This window comes from Ranitomeya imitator, chromosome 10, assembly GCF_032444005.1.
Source record: "Ranitomeya imitator isolate aRanImi1 chromosome 10, aRanImi1.pri, whole genome shotgun sequence".
NCBI lineage: Eukaryota > Metazoa > Chordata > Amphibia > Anura > Dendrobatidae > Ranitomeya > Ranitomeya imitator.
Genome location: NC_091291.1, coordinates 3124364 through 3147226, shown reverse-complemented (window position 1 = coordinate 3147226; position 22863 = coordinate 3124364). Strand labels below are relative to the sequence as shown.

General features: G+C 55.2%; 1 protein-coding gene across 1 annotated transcript in view; it reads right to left on the bottom strand.

The window, feature by feature from the left end:
• Positions 1–976: 976 nt before the first annotated feature.
• Positions 977–22863, bottom strand: part of DDI2 (DNA damage inducible 1 homolog 2) — a 38179-nt gene continuing 16292 nt past the window's right edge. The window contains exons 5-10 of the mRNA XM_069742631.1: positions 15669–15796; positions 15466–15594; positions 13732–13835; positions 13026–13215; positions 8075–8133; positions 977–2528 (exon numbers count right to left, since the gene is read on the bottom strand). Of these exons, the coding sequence (XP_069598732.1) occupies positions 8117–8133; positions 13026–13215; positions 13732–13835; positions 15466–15594; positions 15669–15796 (568 nt within the window). The 3' untranslated portion in view covers positions 977–2528; positions 8075–8116. The remainder of the gene's footprint in view (positions 2529–8074; positions 8134–13025; positions 13216–13731; positions 13836–15465; positions 15595–15668; positions 15797–22863) is intronic.

Below are 22863 nucleotides of genomic sequence, written 5' to 3'. Positions count from 1 at the left end.
CGACCCACAGAGCTGCAGTCAGCCGCGTTCTCATAGCAGGCGATGTAATAACGGCCTACAAAGACAAGTGTCCTGTGTGGAGGAGACCGTCGGGCCCCTGTCCAGAGGGTGAGGACAGAAAGCAATAGCTTAGATTTTAGGCAGTTTTCCGGAGCAGGATGGTCGCAGTCAGATATTTCTCTTATGTATTCCAGTGATGGCGGCACCACCCCACACGTGTCCATGCTGCCTCATGCATCATTCAGTCGTTTCCGCACTGTTACGTGTTATGGAACCACTCAGCTACCTTATTATATTTGCACTGTGTTAATATCTCCCCTTGTAAGTAATGCACACTTTGATGTACTTATGTTCTGCCATTAGGTGGTAGTTAAGAGGAAGATCCCATATAGTGATGAAACAAGGTCTCTGTCTCAGACAGTTGTGTGACAAGGATTATGCATAGAATATATGCCAAAAAGAGGAGATGAGGAATTATTGCCCCTGGGCAGAGGGGACATGATATCCCCCTTTTGTCCTCCCCCACCTTTGTAATTCCCACAGTAAATATCGGCAGGCTCCGGCCACCTGCGGCTATTGTAATGTATGTCTGGCCTGCCGCTTTTCTATTGGCCTGCCCTCTGTAATATATTCTTTGTCTTGTGAGTAAAGTGTTGTCAGACTGGAAATACGTGGAGAAGCAGTGATCTTTTATATGCGCCCATGTAATCAAGGAATTCCAGCCAGCGTCCTTCATTCAGACTCCAGCCAAAGCAGAGTGGACCTCCTGAAACACGGGGTGGTACTGAAAGAGGTACCCCAGCTTGGTAGACCCCGTTACACTCACCTTGCCTGAAGCTGTATTAGAGCTTTTCCTCTGGTCACATCCAGAGCTGCATCTAATATTCTACTGACGTAACCTCACTGAGCTCCTACAATCACACACAATTGCGCCTGCAGCTTCGGATGCGACGCAGCAAAACGAACAAACAAACAATGATGTAAACATAAAACTTTACTTTGATGTAAGCGGGCGGAGGAGACGGAGCTCCGGCATCACAGGACACGGATAGAAAACGCCTGGTTATGGCTCGGGGGCTTCTGCACACACTGCCCCCTACAGCTCGGGAGCAGCAGGGGCCCTGGATCTGGCTGCCTTCATGGCTACAGACCGTTCTGTCGAGATCTCGCCACAGGACGACATTCGGGGAGAGCGCAGCAGAGAGGAGGCTGCCGGCCCCAGCGAGCGGGTTCTGTCTGTCTGCCGGACGTGGCTGTCAGGAGCGGAGATCTCCTCCCACGTGCGGCCGAGCTGGCAGACGCCCTCACTTAGGTGGGCACCACAATGTTCTTGGCGAGTAAAGCGAGCAACGCCAGCTCCACGTCCCCGTCAGCTCTTTCCAGGGCTACAAGGGCATCTGGCCTGGTGAACCCTGCGGCCACAATGCGCTCCACCGCAGAGGGGCTCCGCTCCTGGACCGCCCGCTCAGGGTCCCTGCTTAGTCCTGGGAGCCGTTCATCCCCTGCTGCTGAGTCTCCAGAGACACTCGTGGCCCCACGGATCAGCACAGCGCCAGGCAGGGGCTGATCAGCAGACCCACCCATAGATGCCGACTCCATGCAGTCACTAGAACAGTGTCGCGGGGAATCTGCCATGTTACACTCAGCGCCGCTCGATCCGTTCTCCTGATGAAGGTCACTGTCCACTTCTCCATTTTGCTCAGATTCCCGATGAAAGTCCTGACTGAATTCACAACTATCGGCCCCAGAGCGATGAGCGCCATCCTCACCTCCGGAGAGAGCAGATCCCTGACCACTGATGACCACCAACTTATGGAGTTCTTTCAAAGCAGAGGCCAGGGAGAAGCAGCCGTCCTCCCCTTCCTGGCCAGCAGTGGCCGGGGGCTTTGGGCAGTCTTGTGTGGTGACACTGCATGCGTCGTCAGACCCCTTGGGGTTAGAGGGGAGGCTGTTACAGGACAGGTTTTGGCACTCCGGACCCTCGATAGTGAGGATCCCCCCAGATCTGCAGCCATCGAGATCAGGAATTACTTGTGTGTCCAATTCCATCATGTCTTCAGGGATGGCACAAGCAGTTGGTGTCACTTCTCCATCTTCCACCAGGGATGATCTGGAAGGAGGAAGCGTGGCCCTTGGATGAGGCCCCCACTCCGATTCATCATAAGCCACTGATCCAGCAAGGGGAAGGGGGGAAACTGCAACATCGGAGGTCAGCGTGGGCCCTGAGACGTGATCAGCAGCAGAGATCAGCATGGGCCCCGGGCCCCAATCGGCGGATGATGATGGAGAAGCTGAAGACTGTGCTCCGGGGAGGTCATCAGTGACTGCAGATCTGAGCGCATCGGACATGTCACCCGTACGCCCACTGCTGCCTGGATGGAAGCTGACGCTGCAGGAGACATCTGCACAGGGAATGTCTGCGGCACAGGACGGGGAGAGAAGGATGGTGTCTGAAGCGTGGACAGGGTCGCCAGATCCATCCAGCACGGGCTCCAGTGTAGGACCTGCCTCTGAGGTAGATTCCTTGGCTGCAAAGCAGAAAAAATAAAATGAATCATCACAGCTGGAGCTCAAGAAACAATGTCCCCCAAAACACTGGACCCCCCAAACCAAATCTGTGAATAGAGATCAGCGGTGACATCACTGAGAATGTCTCCTATCCATCACCAGAGATCAGCGGTGACATCACTGAGAATGTCTCCTATCCATCACCAGAGATCAGCGGTGACATCACTGAGAATGCCTCCTATCCATCACCAGAGATCAGCGGTGACCTCACTGAGAATGTCTCCTATCCATCACCAGAGATCAGCGGTGACCTCACTGAGAATGTCTCCTATCCATCACCAGAGATCAGCGGTGACATCACTGAGAATGTCTCCTATCCATCACCAGAGATCAGCGGTGACATCACTGAGAATGCCTCCTATCCATCACCAGAGATCAGAGGTGACATCACTGAGAATGCCTCCTATCCATCACCAGAGATCAGCGGTGACCTCACTGAGAATGCCTCCTATCCATCACCAGAGATCAGAGGTGACATCACCGAGAATGCCTCCTATCCATCACCAGAGATCAGCGGTGACATCACTGAGAATGTCTCCTATCCATCACCAGAGATCAGAGGTGACATCACTGAGAATGCCTCCTATCCATCACCAGAGATCAGAGGTGACATCACCGAGAATGCCTCCTATCCATCACCAGAGATCAGTGGTGACATCACTGAGAATGTCTCCTATCCATCACTAGAGATCAGCGGTGACATCACTGAGAATGCCTCCTATCCATCACCATAGATCAGCGGTGACATCACTGAGAATGCCTCCTATCCATCACCAGAGATCAGCGGTGACATCACTGAGAATGCCTCCTATCCATCACTAGAGATCAGCGGTGACATCACTGAGAATGTCTCCTATCCATCACCAGAGATCAGTGGTGACATCACCGAGAATGTCTCCTATCCATCACTAGAGATCAGCGGTGACATCACTGAGAATGTCTCCTATCCATCACCAGAGATCAGTGGTGACATCACCGAGAATGTCTCCTATCCATCACTAGAGATCAGCGGTGACATCACTGAGAATGCCTCCTATCCATCACCATAGATCAGCGGTGACATCACTGAGAATGCCTCCTATCCATCACCAGAGATCAGCGGTGACATCACTGAGAATGCCTCCTATCCATCACTAGAGATCAGCGGTGACATCACTGAGAATGTCTCCTATCCATCACCAGAGATCAGTGGTGACATCACCGAGAATATCTCCTATCCATCACTAGAGATCAGCGGTGACATCACTGAGAATGTCTCCTATCCATCACTAGAGATCAGCGGTGACATCACTGAGAATGCCTCCTATCCATCACCGGAGATCAGAGGTGACATCATTGAGAATGCCTCCTATCCATCACCAGAGATCAGAGGTGACATCACTGAGAATGCCTCCTATCCATCACCAGAGATCAGAGGTGACATCACTGAGAATGCCTCCTATCCATCACCAGAGATCAGAGGTGACATCACTGAGAATGTCTCCTATCCATCACCAGAGATCAGAGGTGACATCACTGAGAATGCCTCCTATCCATCACCAGAGATCAGAGGTGACATCACTGAGAATGCCTCCTATCCATCACCAGAGATCAGAGGTGACATCACCGAGAATGCCTCCTATCCATCACCAGAGATCAGCGGTGACATCACTGAGAATGTCTCCTATCCATCACCAGAGATCAGCGGTGACATCACTGAGAATGTCTCCTATCCATCACCAGAGATCAGCGGTGACATCACTGAGAATGTCTCCTATCCATCACCAGAGATCAGAGGTGACATCACTGAGAATGCCTCCTATCCATCACCAGAGATCAGAGGTGACATCACCGAGAATGTCTCCTATCCATCACCAGAGATCAGCGGTGACATCACTGAGAATGTCTCCTATCCATCACCAGAGATCAGTGGTGACATCACCGAGAATGCCTCCTATCCATCACCAGAGATCAGCGGTGACATCACTGAGAATGCCTCCTATCCATCACCAGAGATCAGCGGTGACATCACTGAGAATGTCTCCTATCCATCACCAGAGGTGACATCACTGAGAATGTCTCCTATCCATCACTAGAGATCAGAGGTGACATCACTGAGAATGCCTCCTATCCATCACCAGTGATCAGCGGTGACATCACTGAGAATGTCTCCTATCCATCACCAGAGGTGACATCACTGAGAATGCCTCCTATCCATCACCAGAGATCAGCGGTGACATCACTGAGAATGCCTCCTATCCATCACCAGAGATCAGAGGTGACATCACTGAGAATGCCTCCTATCCATCACCAGAGATCAGCGGTGACATCACTGAGAATGTCTCCTATCCATCACCAGAGATCAGCGGTGACATCACTGAGAATGTCTCCTATCCATCACCAGAGATCAGCGGTGACATCACTGAGAATGTCTCCTATCCATCACCAGAGATCAGAGGTGACATCACTGAGAATGTCTCCTATCCATCACCAGAGATCAGAGGTGACATCACTGAGAATGTCTCCTATCCATCACCAGAGATCAGCGGTGACATCACTGAGAATGCCTCCTATCCATCACCAGAGATCAGCGGTGACATCACTGAGAATGTCTCCTATCCATCACCAGAGATCAGAGGTGACATCACTGAGAATGCCTCCTATCCATCACCAGAGATCAGCGGTGACATCACTGAGAATGTCTCCTATCCATCACCAGAGATCAGCGGTGACATCACTGAGAATGTCTCCTATCCATCACCAGAGATCAGCGGTGACATCACTGAGAATGCCTCCTATCCATCACCAGAGATCAGCGGTGACATCACTGAGAATGTCTCCTATCCATCACCAGAGATCAGAGGTGACATCACTGAGAATGCCTCCTATCCATCACCAGAGATCAGAGGTGACATCACTGAGAATGCCTCCTATCCATCACCAGAGATCAGCGGTGACATCACTGAGAATGCCTCCTATCCATCACCAGAGATCAGCGGTGACATCACTGAGAATGCCTCCTATCCATCACCAGAGATCAGCGGTGACATCACTGAGAATGCCTCCTATCCATCACCAGAGATCAGCGGTGACATCACTGAGAATGCCTCCTATCCATCACCAGAGATCAGCGGTGACCTCACTGAGAATGTCTCCTATCCATCACCAGAGATCAGCGGTGACATCACTGAGAATGTCTCCTATCCATCACCAGAGATCAGAGGTGACATCACGGAGAATGCCTCCTATCCATCACCAGAGATCAGAGGTGACATCACTGAGAATGTCTCCTATCCATCACCAGAGATCAGAGGTGACATCACTGAGAATGTCTCCTATCCATCACCAGAGATCAGCGGTGACATCACTGAGAATGCCTCCTATCCATCACCAGAGATCAGCGGTGACATCACTGAGAATGCCTCCTATCCATCACCAGTGATCAGCGGTGACCTCACTGAGAATGCCTCCTATCCATCACCAGAGATCAGCGGTGACATCACTGAGAATGCCTCCTATCCATCACCAGAGATCAGAGGTGACATCACTGAGAATGCCTCCTATCTAACACCAGAGATCAGAGGTGACATCACTGAGAATGCCTCCTATCCATCACCAGAGATCAGAGGTGACATCACTGAGAATGCCTCCTATCCATCACCAGAGATCAGCGGTGACATCACTGAGAATGTCTCCTATCCATCACCAGAGATCAGAGGTGACATCACTGAGAATGCCTCCTATCCATCACCAGAGATCAGAGGTAACATCACTGAGAATGCCTCCTATCCATCACCAGAGATCAGCGGTGACATCACTGAGAATGCCTCCTATCCATCACCAGAGATCAGCGGTGACATCACTGAGAATGCCTCCTATCCATCACCAGAGATCAGCGGTGACATCACTGAGAATGCCTCCTATCCATCACCAGAGATCAGCGGTGACCTCACTGAGAATGTCTCCTATCCATCACCAGAGATCAGCGGTGACATCACTGAGAATGTCTCCTATCCATCACCAGAGATCAGAGGTGACATCACTGAGAATGTCTCCTATCCATCACCAGAGATCAGCGGTGACATCACTGAGAATGCCTCCTATCCATCACCAGAGATCAGCGGTGACATCACTGAGAATGCCTCCTATCTAACACCAGAGATCAGAGGTGACATCACTGAGAATGCCTCCTATCCATCACCAGAGATCAGCGGTGACATCACTGAGAATGTCTCCTATCCATCACCAGAGATCAGAGGTGACATCACTGAGAATGCCTCCTATCCATTACCAGAGATCAGCGGTGACATCACTGAGAATGCCTCCTATCCATCACCGGAGATCAGAGGTGACATCATTGAGAATGCCTCCTATCTATCACCAGAGATCAGAGGTGACATCACTGAGAATGCCTCCTATCCATCACCGGAGATCAGAGGTGACATCACTGAGAATGTCTCCTATCCATCACCAGAGATCAGAGGTGACATCATTGAGAATGCCTCCTATCCATCACCAGAGATCAGAGGTGACATCACTGAGAATGCCTCCTATCCATCACCAGAGATCAGAGGTGACATCACTGAGAATGTCTCCTATCCATCACTAGAGATCAGAGGTGACATCACTGAGAATGTCTCCTATCCATCACTAGAGATCAGCGGTGACATCATTGAGAATGTCTCCTGTCCATCACCAGAGATCAGCGGTGACATCATTGAGAATGTCTCCTGTCCATCACCAGAGATCAGCGGTGACATCACTGAGAATGCCTCCTATCCATCACCAGAGATCAGAGGTGACATCACTGAGAATGTCTCCTATCCATCACCAGAGATCAGCGGTGACATCACTGAGAATGCCTCCTATCCATCACCAGAGATCAGCGGTGACATCACTGAGAATGCCTCCTATCTAACACCAGAGATCAGAGGTGACATCACTGAGAATGCCTCCTATCCATCACCAGAGATCAGCGGTGACATCACTGAGAATGTCTCCTATCCATCACCAGAGATCAGAGGTGACATCACTGAGAATGTCTCCTATCCATCACTAGAGATCAGCGGTGACATCACTGAGAATGCCTCCTATCCATCACCAGAGATCAGCGGTGACATCACTGAGAATGCCTCCTATCCATCACTAGAGATCAGAGGTGACATCACTGAGAATGCCTCCTATCCATCACCAGAGATCAGCGGTGACCTCACTGAGAATGCCTCCTATCCATCACCAGAGATCAGCGGTGACATCACTGAGAATGCCTCCTATCCATCACTAGAGATCAGAGGTGACATCACTGAGAATGCCTCCTATCCATCACCAGAGATCAGCGGTGACATCACTGAGAATGCCTCCTATCCATCACCAGAGATCAGAGGTGACATCACTGAGAATGTCTCCTATCCATCACCAGAGATCAGCGGTGACCTCACTGAGAATGCCTCCTATCCATCAGATTATTAGGGGGGATCCCGAGTCTATGGGGTCAGCTATTTAACCCCGTGACAGCCGTTGGGATTACCTGCGGTGCGGCCCCTCCGGCGGCAGACTACACACACATGCATCACGGGTTCTGTTGGTCTGTGAGGATTAGGAGACAAAACAGCAAACGATATTAGGAGAACACAACAAGCCGCGTGCAGTTAGTCACAAACCCCATGAAGCCCCCTGACCACAAGCCGCCATGCTGCGGGGGGTACAGGACGTCGTGCGGCTCATTATAGGGAGTCCGTCATGACGAGAGCAGACATTGCTGGTTCTTGGGACGCAGCCTGCAGTGTAAAGAATGGAGGTTTTCATTCTCCTCGTCACACCTACAATCTGCATGTAAGCCGACATCTAGGCCACCAATCTTTACACTGCAGGACACAGGTGCAGGCTCCAGCCAATATTTTGTGCCCACTCCACACAGCATGCTACAGACATGAGCTCACTCCACACAGCACGCCACGCAGAACACGTGCCCACTCCACACAGCACGCCACGCAGAACACGCGCCAACTCCACACAGCACGCCACAGATATGCGCCCACTCCACACAGCACACGCGCCCACTCCACACAGCACGTCACGGACATGCGCCCACTCCACAGCACGCCACGGACACGCGGCCACTCCACACAGCACGCCACAGACATGCGCCCATGTCACGGATCCCTTCTCCGTGGTGTCACTTACTCATCACGAGTCTGCTCTCACACGTGACTTGGGGTTGTGCCTGCAAGGGTTAATCTATCTCCCCACTCTTAGTCCAGCATTCAACCTCTGTCCTATGATGTAATGGGAGCATAAATCACACACCGACCCAGGCCACACACATGCTCATACACGCTGCCACCACTCATTGAACACACGGGCGATGAGTCCCAGAACTAATAATACTAATAAAGTCTATCACTCATAAGGCTCACACACCTTAGGCTATGGATTCTTTTAGAACATTCAAGGTTCAACTTGTTAAAGTTTTATACTTTAATAACAAAAGGTTCAATGCTTACAATAAGAAAATGGTATAAAAATATGATAATAAAAAGACATACAACTTATGCAAAACAGTATCAAAATAAACAGGAGAAACTTACAGAAATTATCTAACTGGTAGTTGCTTTCTGCTCCCTGAAGGTAGGAACAATGTAGATTGGATCACACCAGCTTCTAAGGCTGCCCCCATCATGTGAACACAATTCTCTGTCTGCAGCCTAAATTTATAACTTTGGTCTGAGGTCAGGTCTCTAGACCTGCCCCCCCAGGATAATATCATAATTGTGGTCTGTTTGATTTGGCACGGCCGCTCTACTAATGAATATATATTATTTTCCTCTGGAGACACTTGTGAGATGGTTCCCAGGAATAGATACCCTCAGGCCGCAATTATCTCCCCTCCAAGCACTAGGGGGTGTCAAGTGTTCCTTTCTTCTTGGCTCTAGCTAGACCTCCTGGTGAGATATGCAGACACAATTTTTACTAGTCCTAAGGAAGTACATATTAACACCTAGGTGCGACTTGCCTTCAGGACACGTTACATTATCACTAGTCACACATATAACCCTAGACATATGTCACTGCACACATATAGATATATACATACATACACATATTTCACCACACCTCCCTCCTTATGAACGTGCATGGGGGTTGACTTACATGTCAGCTCCCGAGCACGTATCTGGTTCTGTGCCATCTTGGCGAGAAAGGCCATCAGCATTGCCATGATCAACGCCCTTCTTTTGCTGAATTGTGAAATCATATTGCTGAAGTATCAAACTCCATCTAAGCAATTTCCCATTGCCCCTGTCACGGGGCTACCGTGACAGAGAGGTTCCAGACAACCGCAGCGCTCTGGGCCTCGTTCACACACAGTGAACAGAAGCTCTTCTCCTGTATTTTGACCTGGCTGCTTTGTGCCAGCAGTGCAGGAGTTAACCTTATTCGCTAAGTTGCTGTGAGCTAGGTCTCTCAGCTGAAGGTGATTTTGTAATCTCCTCTATATAGACCCAGTCCTGACTACAGCTAGTGTCAGTGATCAGTTCTGCTGCCTGGCTTGGAGGTTGAAGGAGCGTGATATTTGGAGCTTGGAGGTTTATTACAGAGATTGGTGTCTGCGGTTTTGGTTGCATGTTAAACCTGTTTTCCTTCCGAGTTTTCTCTTTCTCTTCCCTTCTATGTGTATCCTCTGTGGTTGTGTGAGTATTTGGTGAGTTTGAGACTTTTAGTTACCTTGTCTGTATACCCTGTTTATTGTTGTGTCTATACACTGGTGCAGTCCTCCTCCCCCTGGGGGGGAGAGGGGGCCACTCATAGGGCCTGCACAGGAGACAGGGAGACGCTGGTGGCGCGGGCCTCCTAACCATCATAGGTGCCCCCGAGATAAGGGAAAGCCTGGGCCCCATTAAAGTGGTAGGGACAGGTGCGGGTCCCAGTACGCCGTCCTGCCCCTTTAACACCGCTTACGGCGTTACAGTCCCCAACTACTCTGTTGAGCAAACTCAATGGGTTATGATCTGAGGTATGGTTGCAGCTTCTGCAGAGCCCACACAATTGCCAGACATTCTTTTTCAATGGTGGCATAAGCCACTTCTCTGGGCAGGAGTTTCCTGCTTAGGTACAGAATTGGGTGTTCCTCTCCTTGTTGGTTCACCTGGCTGAGAACTGCACCTAGCCCATAGGTGCTGGCATCTGTCTGCACTACAAACCGGCGAGTGAAATCTGGAGCCTGCAGGACGGGTGAACTAACCAATGCCGACTTTAGGGCAGAAAATGATTCCTCACACTGAGGACTCCAGGAGACAATTTTAGGAAGTCTCTTCCTGGTCAGATCAGTTAACGGTTTGGCCAGAGCACTGTAGTTTGGTACAAACCTCCTATAGTAGCCAGCCGTACCCAGGAAGGACAGTGCCTGCTTCTTGGTTCGTGGGGTGGCCCAGGCTGTAATGGCTTCTACCTTCCCTGGCTCAGGTTTTAGCAGTCCTCCCCCCACCCGGTGTCCCAGGTATTGAACTTCCCGCATGGCTACCTGGCACTTCCCTGGCTCAACAGTAAGACCTGCAGTTTTAATCCTTTGCAACACCTGCGAAAGATGGACGAGGTGTTCCTCCCAAGAATCACTAAAGATGGCTATATCATCAAGATAAGCGACGGCAAAACCATCACATCCTTCCAATAAGTGATTGACCAACCTCTGGAAGGTGGTAGGGGCATCCTTCATACCAAAGGGCATCACCAGAAACTCAAACAGCCCGAATGGCGTTATAAAGGCCGACCTCTCCTGAGCTTCTCTGGTCAGGGGTATCTGCCAGTATCCGCTACTCAGGTCCATGATGGTGAGGTACGATGCTTTAGCTAGCTGCTCTAACAGCTCGTCTATCCTCGGCATGGGGTAGACCTCACATGTAGTCAGTACATTTAATTTCCTGTAGTCTGCCCACTCCACACAGCACGCCACGCAGAACACGCGCCCACTCCACATAGCACGCCACTCAGAACACGCACCCACTCCACACAGCACGCCACGCAGAACACGCGCCCACTCCACACAGCACGCCACGCAGAACACGCGCCCACTCCACACAGCACGCCACGCAGAACACGCGCCCACTCCACACAGCACGCCACGCAGAACACACGCCCACTCCACACAGCACGCCACGCAGAACACGCGCCCACTCCACATAGCACGCCACGCAGAACACGCGCCCACTCCACACAGCACGCCACGCAGAACACGCGCCCACTCCACACAGCACGCCACGCAGAACACGCGCCCACTCCACACAGCACGCCACGCAGAACACGCGCCCACTCCACATAGCACGCCACGCAGAACACGCGCCCACTCCACATAGCACGCCACGCAGAACACACGCCCACTCCACACAGCACGCCACGCAGAACACGCGCCCACTCCACACAGCACGCCACGCAGAACACACGCCCACTCCACACAGCACGCCACGCAGAACACGCGCCCACTCCACATAGCACGCCACGCAGAACACACGCCCACTCCACACAGCACGCCACGCAGAACACGCGCCCACTCCACATAGCACGCCACGCAGAACACGCGCCCACTCCACACAGCACGCCACGCAGAACACGCGCCCACTCCACACAGCACGCCACGCAGAACACGCGCCCACTCCACACAGCACGCCACGCAGAACACGCACCCACTCCACACAGCACGCCACGCAGAACACGCGCCCACTCCACACAGCACGCCACGCAGAACACGCGCCCACTCCACACAGCACGCCACGCAGAACACGCGCCCACTCCACATAGCACGCCACTCAGAACACGCGCCCACTCCACACAGCACGCCACGCAGAACACACGCCCACTCCACACAGCACGCCACGCAGAACACGCGCCCACTCCACACAGCACGCCACGCAGAACACGCGCCCACTCCACACAGCACGCCACGCAGAACACGCGCCCACTCCACATAGCACGCCACGCAGAACACGCGCCCACTCCACATAGCACGCCACGCAGAACACGCGCCCACTCCACATAGCACGCCACGCAGAACACGCACCCACTCCACATAGCACGCCACGCAGAACACGCACCCACTCCACATAGCATGCCTCGGATATGCGCCCACTCCACACAGCACCCCACGGACACACTCCACACAGCACCCCACGGACACGCGCCCACTCCACACAGCACCCCACGGACACACTCCACACAGCACGCCACGGACATGCGCCCACTCCACACAGCACGCCACGGACATGCGCCCACTCCACACAGCATGCCACGGACATGCGCCCACTCCACACAGCATGCCACGGACATGCGCCCACTCCACACAGCATGCCACGGACATGCGCCCACTCCACACAGCACGCCACGGACATGCGCCCACTCCACACAGCACGCCACGGACATGCGCCCACTCCACACAGTATGCCTCGGACATGCGCCCACTCCACACAGCATGCCTCGGACACGCGGCGTACCTGCTTCCTCGGCAGACTTCTGCAATACTTCTGCGAGCTCCTGGTCTGCAATGTCCTCGGGGCGGATGTCCTCCGTTCCTGGGCCATATGCCAGCCGGGCACACTCCGGGAGCTCACCCTCAGGGAGGAAGCTGGTGCGCGTGCCCGTGGTGCCAATAACTAAGACGTTCTTCTCCAGGTCTATGGAGCACTGTGGGGAGACAACACCTCAGCACCGAGCAGCTCCGCTGCACTCACTACTATGGCTTCATTACTGGAAACAGTCAGCAAGCTGGTAGATGGCGAGCTCCCCAACATCTGAGCGGGGTCCTCTAATTCCGGGGGCAGCAATGAGGACATCACTAGAGCAAGAAGGGAACATGCTGCAGAGTGGTGAGCGCAGCTCCGGAGAGTAAGGCCACGCATCTGCACCATCTCCGCTGTTAAAGGTGTTATCTGCTACCTACATGCTGATAATCTGTCAGTACGAGATTGCTGGGGGTCTGACAGGCAGCACTGGGGTCTCATCTTAGGGTGGCAGAATTTAACAGGTTTATGGCGAGGATCAGCAGGGGTCTGCAGGTGTAGAGGCCGCTGCCACGTGCTGCAGAGCAGCCACTCCAGAGGTGACCCCTTCACAAGGGCTCCGGGGAGGCTGCAGCTTTGTGGTTACAATCTGGGGGTCTCCTTCCCGTGTTGGGAGTCACCTCCGCCGGGATGGAAATACCTGATGTCGCTTCAACATGTCCAGGCCGAGCAGCATGTCCATGGGCTGCTCCTCCAAGATGGAGAAGGAGCAGGGCAGGAAGTCTCCCTCGATCTGCACCTGAGCTGCAACATATAAGACACTGATCACACCACAGATCGGATCACCGCACCCCCAGACGAGGCGACCAGAGCCCCCCGACGAGGCGACCAGAGCCCCCAGATGAGGCGACCAGAGCCCCCCAGACGAGGCGACCAGAGCCCCCCAGACGAGGTGCCCCGCAGACGAGGCGACCAGAGCCCCCAGATGAGGCGACCAGAGCCCCCAGATGAGGCGACCAGAGCCCCCCAGACGAGGCGACCAGAGCCCCCAGACGAGGTGCCCCGCAGACGAGGCGACCAGAGCCCCCAGACGAGGCGACCAGAGCCCCCAGACGAGGCGACCAGAGCCCCCCAGACGAGGCGACCAGAGCCCCCCAGACGAGGCGACCAGAGCCCCCCAGACGAGGCGACCAGAGCCCCCCAGACGAGGTGCCCCGCAGACGAGGCAACCAGAGCCCCCAGACGAGGCGACCAGAGCCCCCAGACGAGGCGACCAGAGCCCCCAGACGAGGCGACCAGAGCCCCCCAGACGAGGTGCCCCGCAGACGAGGCGACCAGAGCCCCCAGACGAGGCGACCAGAGCCCCCAGACGAGGCGACCAGAGCCCCCAGACGAGGTGCCCCGCAGACGAGGCAACCAGAGCCCCCAGACGAGGCGACCAGAGCCCCCAGACGAGGCGACCAGAGCCCCCAGACGAGGCGACCAGAGCCCCCAGACGAGGCGACCAGAGCCCCCAGACGAGGCGACCAGAGCCCCCCAGACGAGGTGCCCCGCAGACGAGGCGACCAGAGCCCCCAGACGAGGCGACCAGAGCCCCCCAGACGCGGCGACCAGAGCCCCCCAGACGCGGCGACCAGAGCCCCCCAGACGAGGCGACCAGAGCCCCCCAGACGAGGTGCTCCGCAGACGAGGCGACCAGAGCCCCCAGACGAGGCGACCAGAGCCCCCAGACGAGGCGACCAGAGCCCCCCAGACGAGGCGACCAGAGCCCCCCAGACGAGGCGACCAGAGCCCCCCAGACGAGGCGACCAGAGCCCCCAGACGAGGCGACCAGAGCCCCCAGACGAGGCGACCAGAGCCCCCAGACGAGGCGACCAGAGCCCCCAGACGAGGCGACCAGAGCCCCCAGACGAGGCGACCAGAGCCCCCAGACGAGGCGACCAGAGCCCCCAGACGAGGCGACCAGAGCCCCCAGACGAGGCGACCAGAGCCCCCAGACGAGGCGACCAGAGCCCCCAGACGAGGCGACCAGAGCCCCCAGACGAGGCGACCAGAGCCCCCAGACGAGGCGACCAGAGCCCCCAGACGAGGCGACCAGAGCCCCCAGACGAGGCGACCAGAGCCCCCCAGACGAGGCGACCAGAGCCCCCCAGACGAGGCGACCAGAGCCCCCCAGACGAGGCAACCAGAGCCCCCCAAACGAGGCGCCCTGCAGATGTGATGGTGATGTACCCATCAGGCATACAGGGACCGACATTTTGGACTAGTCACCTGAGCAGCATGTTGACCGGACGGCCTGGTGGAAACGTCAGAACCAGGGGCCGGTTCTCCTTGCGGGGGGCTGACCCAACAGCTGTCAGGGTCCATTAACCAGTGGTGGGGAACTACTAGGTGAAGACGGCCATTCGTTGCGGGCGGTGATGGAAGGACTCACCTAGGTGCACTCTGCCGATGATCTTCTGAGTGCCGACCCCCTTGGCGATGCCGGCCCACCTCCTGTCCACCAGCCTCATGATATGGCAGCGCTCGGCACAGGCCTGGCTCATTATGGTCATCTGTGCTCCTGTAAGGAGAGCACGGGAGATTGAGCCCCCGCAGCGTGAGCCCCGCAGCCCCCCGAGAGCCGAGCGTCCGCACCTGAGTCCACGAAGGCCTTCACTGGGTAGCCATTCACCTTGCAGTTGATGTAGAGCATCACCACCTGGCCGAAGCTCTCCGGGGCCTCCTCCATGGCGATGGTCATGTTCTCCTCAATGTTCTGCTGCCTGAGGGAAAGGAGACGCCACAATCACCCACTGCATACACTGGCCGCACAGCAGCTCCGGGGGTGACTAGAGAACACTACCGGACATAGGATCAGCAGGAGAGCGTGCACAATCACTCACTGCATACACTGGCCGCACAGCAGCTCCGGGGGTGACTAGAGAACACTACCGGACATAGGATCAGCAGGAGAGAGTGCACAATCACCCACTGCATACACTGGCCGCACAGCAGCTCCGGGGGTGACTAGAGAACACTACAGGACATAGGATCAGCAGGAGAGCGTGCACAATCACTCACTGCATACACTGGCCGCACAGCAGCTCCGGAGGTGACTAGAGAACACTACCGGACATAGGATCAGCAGGAGAGCGTGCACAATCACTCACTGCATACACTGGCCGCACAGCAGCTCCGGGGGTGACTAGAGAACACTACCGGACATAGGATCAGCAGGAGAGCGTGCACAATCACCCACTGCATACACTGGCCGCACAGCAGCTCCGGGGGTGACTAGAGAACACTACCGGACATAGGATCAGCAGGAGAGCGTGCACAATCACTCACTGCATACACTGGCCGCACAGCAGCTCCGGGGGTGACTAGAGAACACTACCGGACATAGGATCAGCAGGAGAGCGTGCACAATCACCCACTGCATACACTGGCCGCACAGCAGCTCCGGGGGTGACTAGAGAACACTACCGGACATAGGATCAGCAGGAGAGCGTGCACAATCACCCACTGCATACACTGGCCGCACAGCAGCTCCGGGGGTGACTAGAGAACACTACCGGACATAGGATCAGCAGGAGAGAGTGCACAATCACCCACTGCATACACTGGCCACACAGCAGCTCCGGGGGTGACTAGAGAACACTACCGGACATAGGATCAGCAGGAGAGCGTGCACAATCACTCACTGCATACACTGGCCGCACAGCAGCTCCGGAGGTGACTAGAGAACACTACAGGACGTAGGATCAGCAGGAGAGAGTGCACAATCACCCACTGCATACACTGGCCGCACAGCAGCTCCGGGGGTGACTAGAGAACACTACCGGACATAGGATCAACAGGAGAGAGTGCACAATCACCCACTGCATACACTGGCCGCACAGCAGCTCCGGGGGTGACTAGAGAACACTACCGGACATAGGATCAGCAGGAGAGCGTGCACAATCACCCACTGCATACACTGGCCGCACAGCAGCTCCGGGGGTGACTAGAGAACACTACAGGACATAGGATCAGCAGGAGAGCATGCACAATCACTCACTGCATACACTGGCCGCACAGCAGCTCCGGGGGTGACTAGAGAACACTACAGGACATAGGATCAGCAGGAGAGCGTGCACAATCACCCACTGCATACACTGGCCGCACAGCAGCTCCGGGGGTGACTAGAGAACACTACCGGACATAGGATCAGCAGGAGAGCGTGCACAATCACCCATTGCATACACTGGCCGCACAGCAGCTCCGGGGGTGACTAGAGAACACTACCGGACATAGGATCAGCAGGAGAGCGTGCACAATCACCCACTGCATACACTGGCCGCACAGCAGCTCCGGGGGTGACTAGAGAACACTACAGGACATAGGATCAGCAGGAGAGCGTGCACAATCACCCACTGCATACACTGGCCGCACAGCAGCTCCGGGGGTGACTAGAGAACACTACCGGACATAGGATCAGCAGGAGAGCGTGCACAATCACCCACTGCATACACTGGCCGCACAGCAGCTCCGGAGGTGACTAGAGAACACTACCGGACATAGGATCAGCAGGAGAGAGTGCACAATCACCCACTGCATACACTGGCCGCACAGCAGCTCCGGGGGTGACTAGAGAACACTACCGGACATAGGATCAGCAGGAGAGCGTGCACAATCACCCACTGCATACACTGGCCGCACAGCAGCTCCGGGGGTGACTAGAGAACACTACAGGACATAGGATCAGCAGGAGAGCGTGCACAATCACCCACTGCATACACTGGCCGCACAGCAGCTCCGGAGGTGACTAGAGAACACTACCGGACATAGGATCAGCAGGAGAGCGTGAACAATCACTCACTGCATACACTGGCCGCACAGCAGCTCCGGAGGTGACTAGAGAACACTACCGGACATAGGATCAGCAGGAGAGCGTGCACAATCACCCACTGCATACACTGGCCGCACAGCAGCTCCGGGGGTGACTAGAGAACACTACCGGACATAGGATCAGCAGGAGAGCGTGCACAATCACTCACTGCATACACTGGCCGCACAGCAGCTCCGGAGGTGACTAGAGAACACTACCGGACATAGGATCAGCAGGAGAGAGTGCACAATCACCCACTGCATACACTGGCCGCACAGCAGCTCCGGAGGTGACTAGAGAACACTACAGGACATAGGATCAGCAGGAGAGCGTGCACAATCACCCACTGCATACACTGGCCGCACAGCAGCTCCGGGGGTGATTAGAGAACACTACAGAACATAGGATCAGCAGGAGAGCGTGCACAATCACTCACTGCATACACTGGCCACACAGCAGCTCCGGGGGTGACTAGAGAACACTACAGGACATAGGATCAGCAGGAGAGAGTGCACAATCACTCACTGCATACACTGGCCGCACAGCAGCTCCGGGGGTGACAAGAGAACACTACAGGACATAGAATCAGCAGGAGAGCGTGCACAATCACTCACTGCATACACTGGCCGCACAGCAGCTCCGGAGGTGACTAGAGAACACTACCGGACATAGGATCAGCAGGAGAGCGTGCACAATCACTCACTGCATACACTGGCCGCACAGCAGCTCCGGAGGTGACTAGAGAACACTACCGGACATAGGATCAGCAGGAGAGAGTGCACAATCACCCACTGCATACACTGGCCGCACAGCAGCTCCGGAGGTGACTAGAGAACACTACAGGACATAGGATCAGCAGGAGAGCGTGCACAATCACCCACTGCATACACTGGCCGCACAGCAGCTCCGGGGGTGATTAGAGAACACTACAGAACATAGGATCAGCAGGAGAGCGTGCACAATCACTCACTGCATACACTGGCCACACAGCAGCTCCGGGGGTGACTAGAGAACACTACAGGACATAGGATCAGCAGGAGAGAGTGCACAATCACTCACTGCATACACTGGCCGCACAGCAGCTCCGGGGGTGACTAGAGAACACTACAGGACATAGAATCAGCAGGAGAGCGTGCACAATCACTCACTGCATACACTGGCCGCACAGCAGCTCCGGAGGTGACTAGAGAACACTACCGGACATAGGATCAGCAGGAGAGCGTGCACAATCACCCACTGCATACACTGGCCGCACAGCAGCTCCGGAGGTGACTAGAGAACACTACCGGACATAGGATCAGCAGGAGAGCGTGCACAATCACCCACTGCATACACTGGCCGCACAGCAGCTCCGGGGGTGACTAGAGAACACTACAGGACATAGGATCAGCAGGAGAGAGTGCACAATCACTCACTGCATACACTGGCCGCACAGCAGCTCCGGGGGTGATTAGAGAACACTACCGGACATAGGATCAGCAGGAGAGCGTGCACAATCACTCACTGCATACACTGGCCGCACAGCAGCTCCGGGGGTGACTAGAGAACACTACAGGACATAGGATCAGCAGGAGAGCGTGCACAATCACCCACTGCATACACTGGCCGCACAGCAGCTCCGGGGGTGACTAGAGAACACTACCGGACATAGGATCAGCAGGAGAGCGTGCACAATCACTCACTGCATACACTGGCCACACAGCAGCTCCGGGGGTGATTAGAGAACACTACAGGACATAGGATCAGCAGGAGAGCGTGCACAATCACTCACTGCATACACTGGCCGCACAGCAGCTCCGGGGGTGACTAGAGAACACTACCGGACATAGGATCAGCAGGAGAGCGTGCACAATCACTCACTGCATACACTGGCCGCACAGCAGCTCCGGAGGTGACTAGAGAACACTACCGGACATAGGATCAGCAGGAGAGCGTGCACAATCACCCACTGCATACACTGGCCGCACAGCAGCTCCGGAGGTGACTAGAGAACACTACAGGACATAGGATCAGCAGGAGAGCGTGCACAATCACCCACTGCATACACTGGCCGCACAGCAGCTCCGGGGGTGACTAGAGAACACTACCGGACATAGGATCAGCAGGAGAGCGTGCACAATCACTCACTGCACACACTGGCCGCACAGCAGCTCCGGAGGTGACTAGAGAACACTACAGGACATAGGATCAGCAGGAGAGCGTGCACAATCACCCACTGCATACACTGGCCGCACAGCAGCTCCGGAGGTGACTAGAGAACACTACAGGACATAGGATCAGCAGGAGAGCGTGCACACTCACCCACTGCATACACTGGCCGCACAGCAGCTCCGGAGGTGACTAGAGAACACTACAGGACATAGGATCAGCAGGAGAGCGTGCACAATCACCCACTGCATACACTGGCCGCACAGCAGCTCCGGGGGTGACTAGAGAACACTACAGGACATAGGATCAGCAGGAGAGCGTGCACAATCACTCACTGCATACACTGGCCGCACAGCAGCTCCGGAGGTGACTAGAGAACACTACCGGACATAGGATAAGCAGGAGAGAGTGCACAATCACTCACTGCATACACTGGCCGCACAGCAGCTCCGGAGGTGACTAGAGAACACTACCGGACATAGGATCAGCAGGAGAGCGTGCACAATCACTCACTGCATACACTGGCCGCACAGCAGCTCCGGAGGTGACTAGAGAACACTACAGGACATAGGATAAGCAGGAGAGCGTGCACAATCACTCACTGCATACACTGGCCGCACAGCAGCTCCGGGGGTGACTAGAGAACACTACAGGACATAGGATAAGCAGGAGAGCGTGCACAATCACCCACTGCATACACTGGCCGCACAGCAGCTCCGGAGGTGACTAGAGAACACTACCGGACATAGGATCAGCAGGAGAGCGTGCACAATCACTCACTGCATACACTGGCCGCACAGCAGCTCCGGGGGTGATTAGAGAACACTACCGGACATAGGATCAGCAGGAGAGCGTGCACAATCACCCACTGCATACACTGGCCGCACAGCAGCTCCGGAGGTGACTAGAGAACACTACAGGACATAGGATAAGCAGGAGAGCGTGCACAATCACTCACTGCATACACTGGCCGCACAGCAGCTCCGGAGGTGACTAGAGAACACTACCGGACATAGGATCAGCAGGAGAGCGTGCACAATCACCCACTGCATACACTGGCCGCACAGCAGCTCCGGAGGTGACTAGAGAACACTACCGGACATAGGATCAGCAGGAGAGCGTGCACAATCACTCACTGCATACACTGGCCGCACAGCAGCTCCGGGGGTGACTAGAGAACACTACAGGACATAGGATCAGCAGGAGAGCGTGCACAATCACTCACTGCATACACTGGCCGCACAGCAGCTCCGGAGGTGACTAGAGAACACTACCGGACATAGGATCAGCAGGAGAGCGTGCACAATCACCCACTGCATACACTGGCCGCACAGCAGCTCCGGAGGTGACTAGAGAACACTACCGGACATAGGATCAGCAGGAGAGCGTGCACAATCACCCACTGCATACACTGGCCGCACAGCAGCTCCGGGGGTGACTAGAGAACACTACAGGACATAGGATCAGCAGGAGAGAGTGCACAATCACTCACTGCATACACTGGCCGCACAGCAGCTCCGGGGGTGATTAGAGAACACTACCGGACATAGGATCAGCAGGAGAGCGTGCACAATCACCCACTGCATACACTGGCCGCACAGCAGCTCCGGAGGTGACTAGAGAACACTACAGGACATAGGATCAGCAGGAGAGCGTGCACAATCACCCACTGCATACACTGGCCGCACAGCAGCTCCGGGGGTGACTAGAGAACACTACCGGACAAAGGATCAGCAGGAGAGCGTGCACAATCACTCACTGCATACACTGGCCGCACAGCAGCTCCGGAGGTGACTAGAGAACACTACCGGACATAGGATCAGCAGGAGAGCGTGCACAATCACCCACTGCATACACTGGCCGCACAGCAGCTCCGGAGGTGACTAGAGAACACTACAGGACATAGGATCAGCAGGAGAGCGTGCACAATCACCCACTGCATACACTGGCCGCACAGCAGCTCCGGGGGTGACTAGAGAACACTACCGGACATAGGATCAGCAGGAGAGCGTGCACAATCACTCACTGCACACACTGGCCGCACAGCAGCTCCGGAGGTGACTAGAGAACACTACAGGACATAGGATCAGCAGGAGAGCGTGCACAATCACCCACTGCATACACTGGCCGCACAGCAGCTCCGGAGGTGACTAGAGAACACTACAGGACATAGGATCAGCAGGAGAGCATGCACAATCACCCACTGCATACACTGGCCGCACAGCAGCTCCGGAGGTGACTAGAGAACACTACAGGACATAGGATCAGCAGGAGAGCGTGCACAATCACCCACTGCATACACTGGCCGCACAGCAGCTCCGGAGGTGACTAGAGAACACTACAGGACATAGGATCAGCAGGAGAGCATGCACAATCACCCACTGCATACACTGGCCGCACAGCAGCTCCGGAGGTGACTAGAGAACACTACCGGACATAGGATCAGCAGGAGAGCGTGCACAATCACCCACTGCATACACTGGCCGCACAGCAGCTCCGGGGGTGACTAGAGAACACTACCGGACATAGGATCAGCAGGAGAGCGTGCACAATCACCCACTGCATACACTGGCCGCACAGCAGCTCCGGAGGTGACTAGAGAACACTACAGGACATAGGATAAGCAGGAGAGCGTGCACAATCACTCACTGCATACACTGGCCGCACAGCAGCTCCGGAGGTGACTAGAGAACACTACCGGACATAGGATCAGCAGGAGAGCGTGCACAATCACCCACTGCATACACTGGCCGCACAGCAGCTCCGGGGGTGACTGGAGAACACTACCGGACATAGGATCAGCAGGAGAGCGTGCACAATCACCCACTGCAT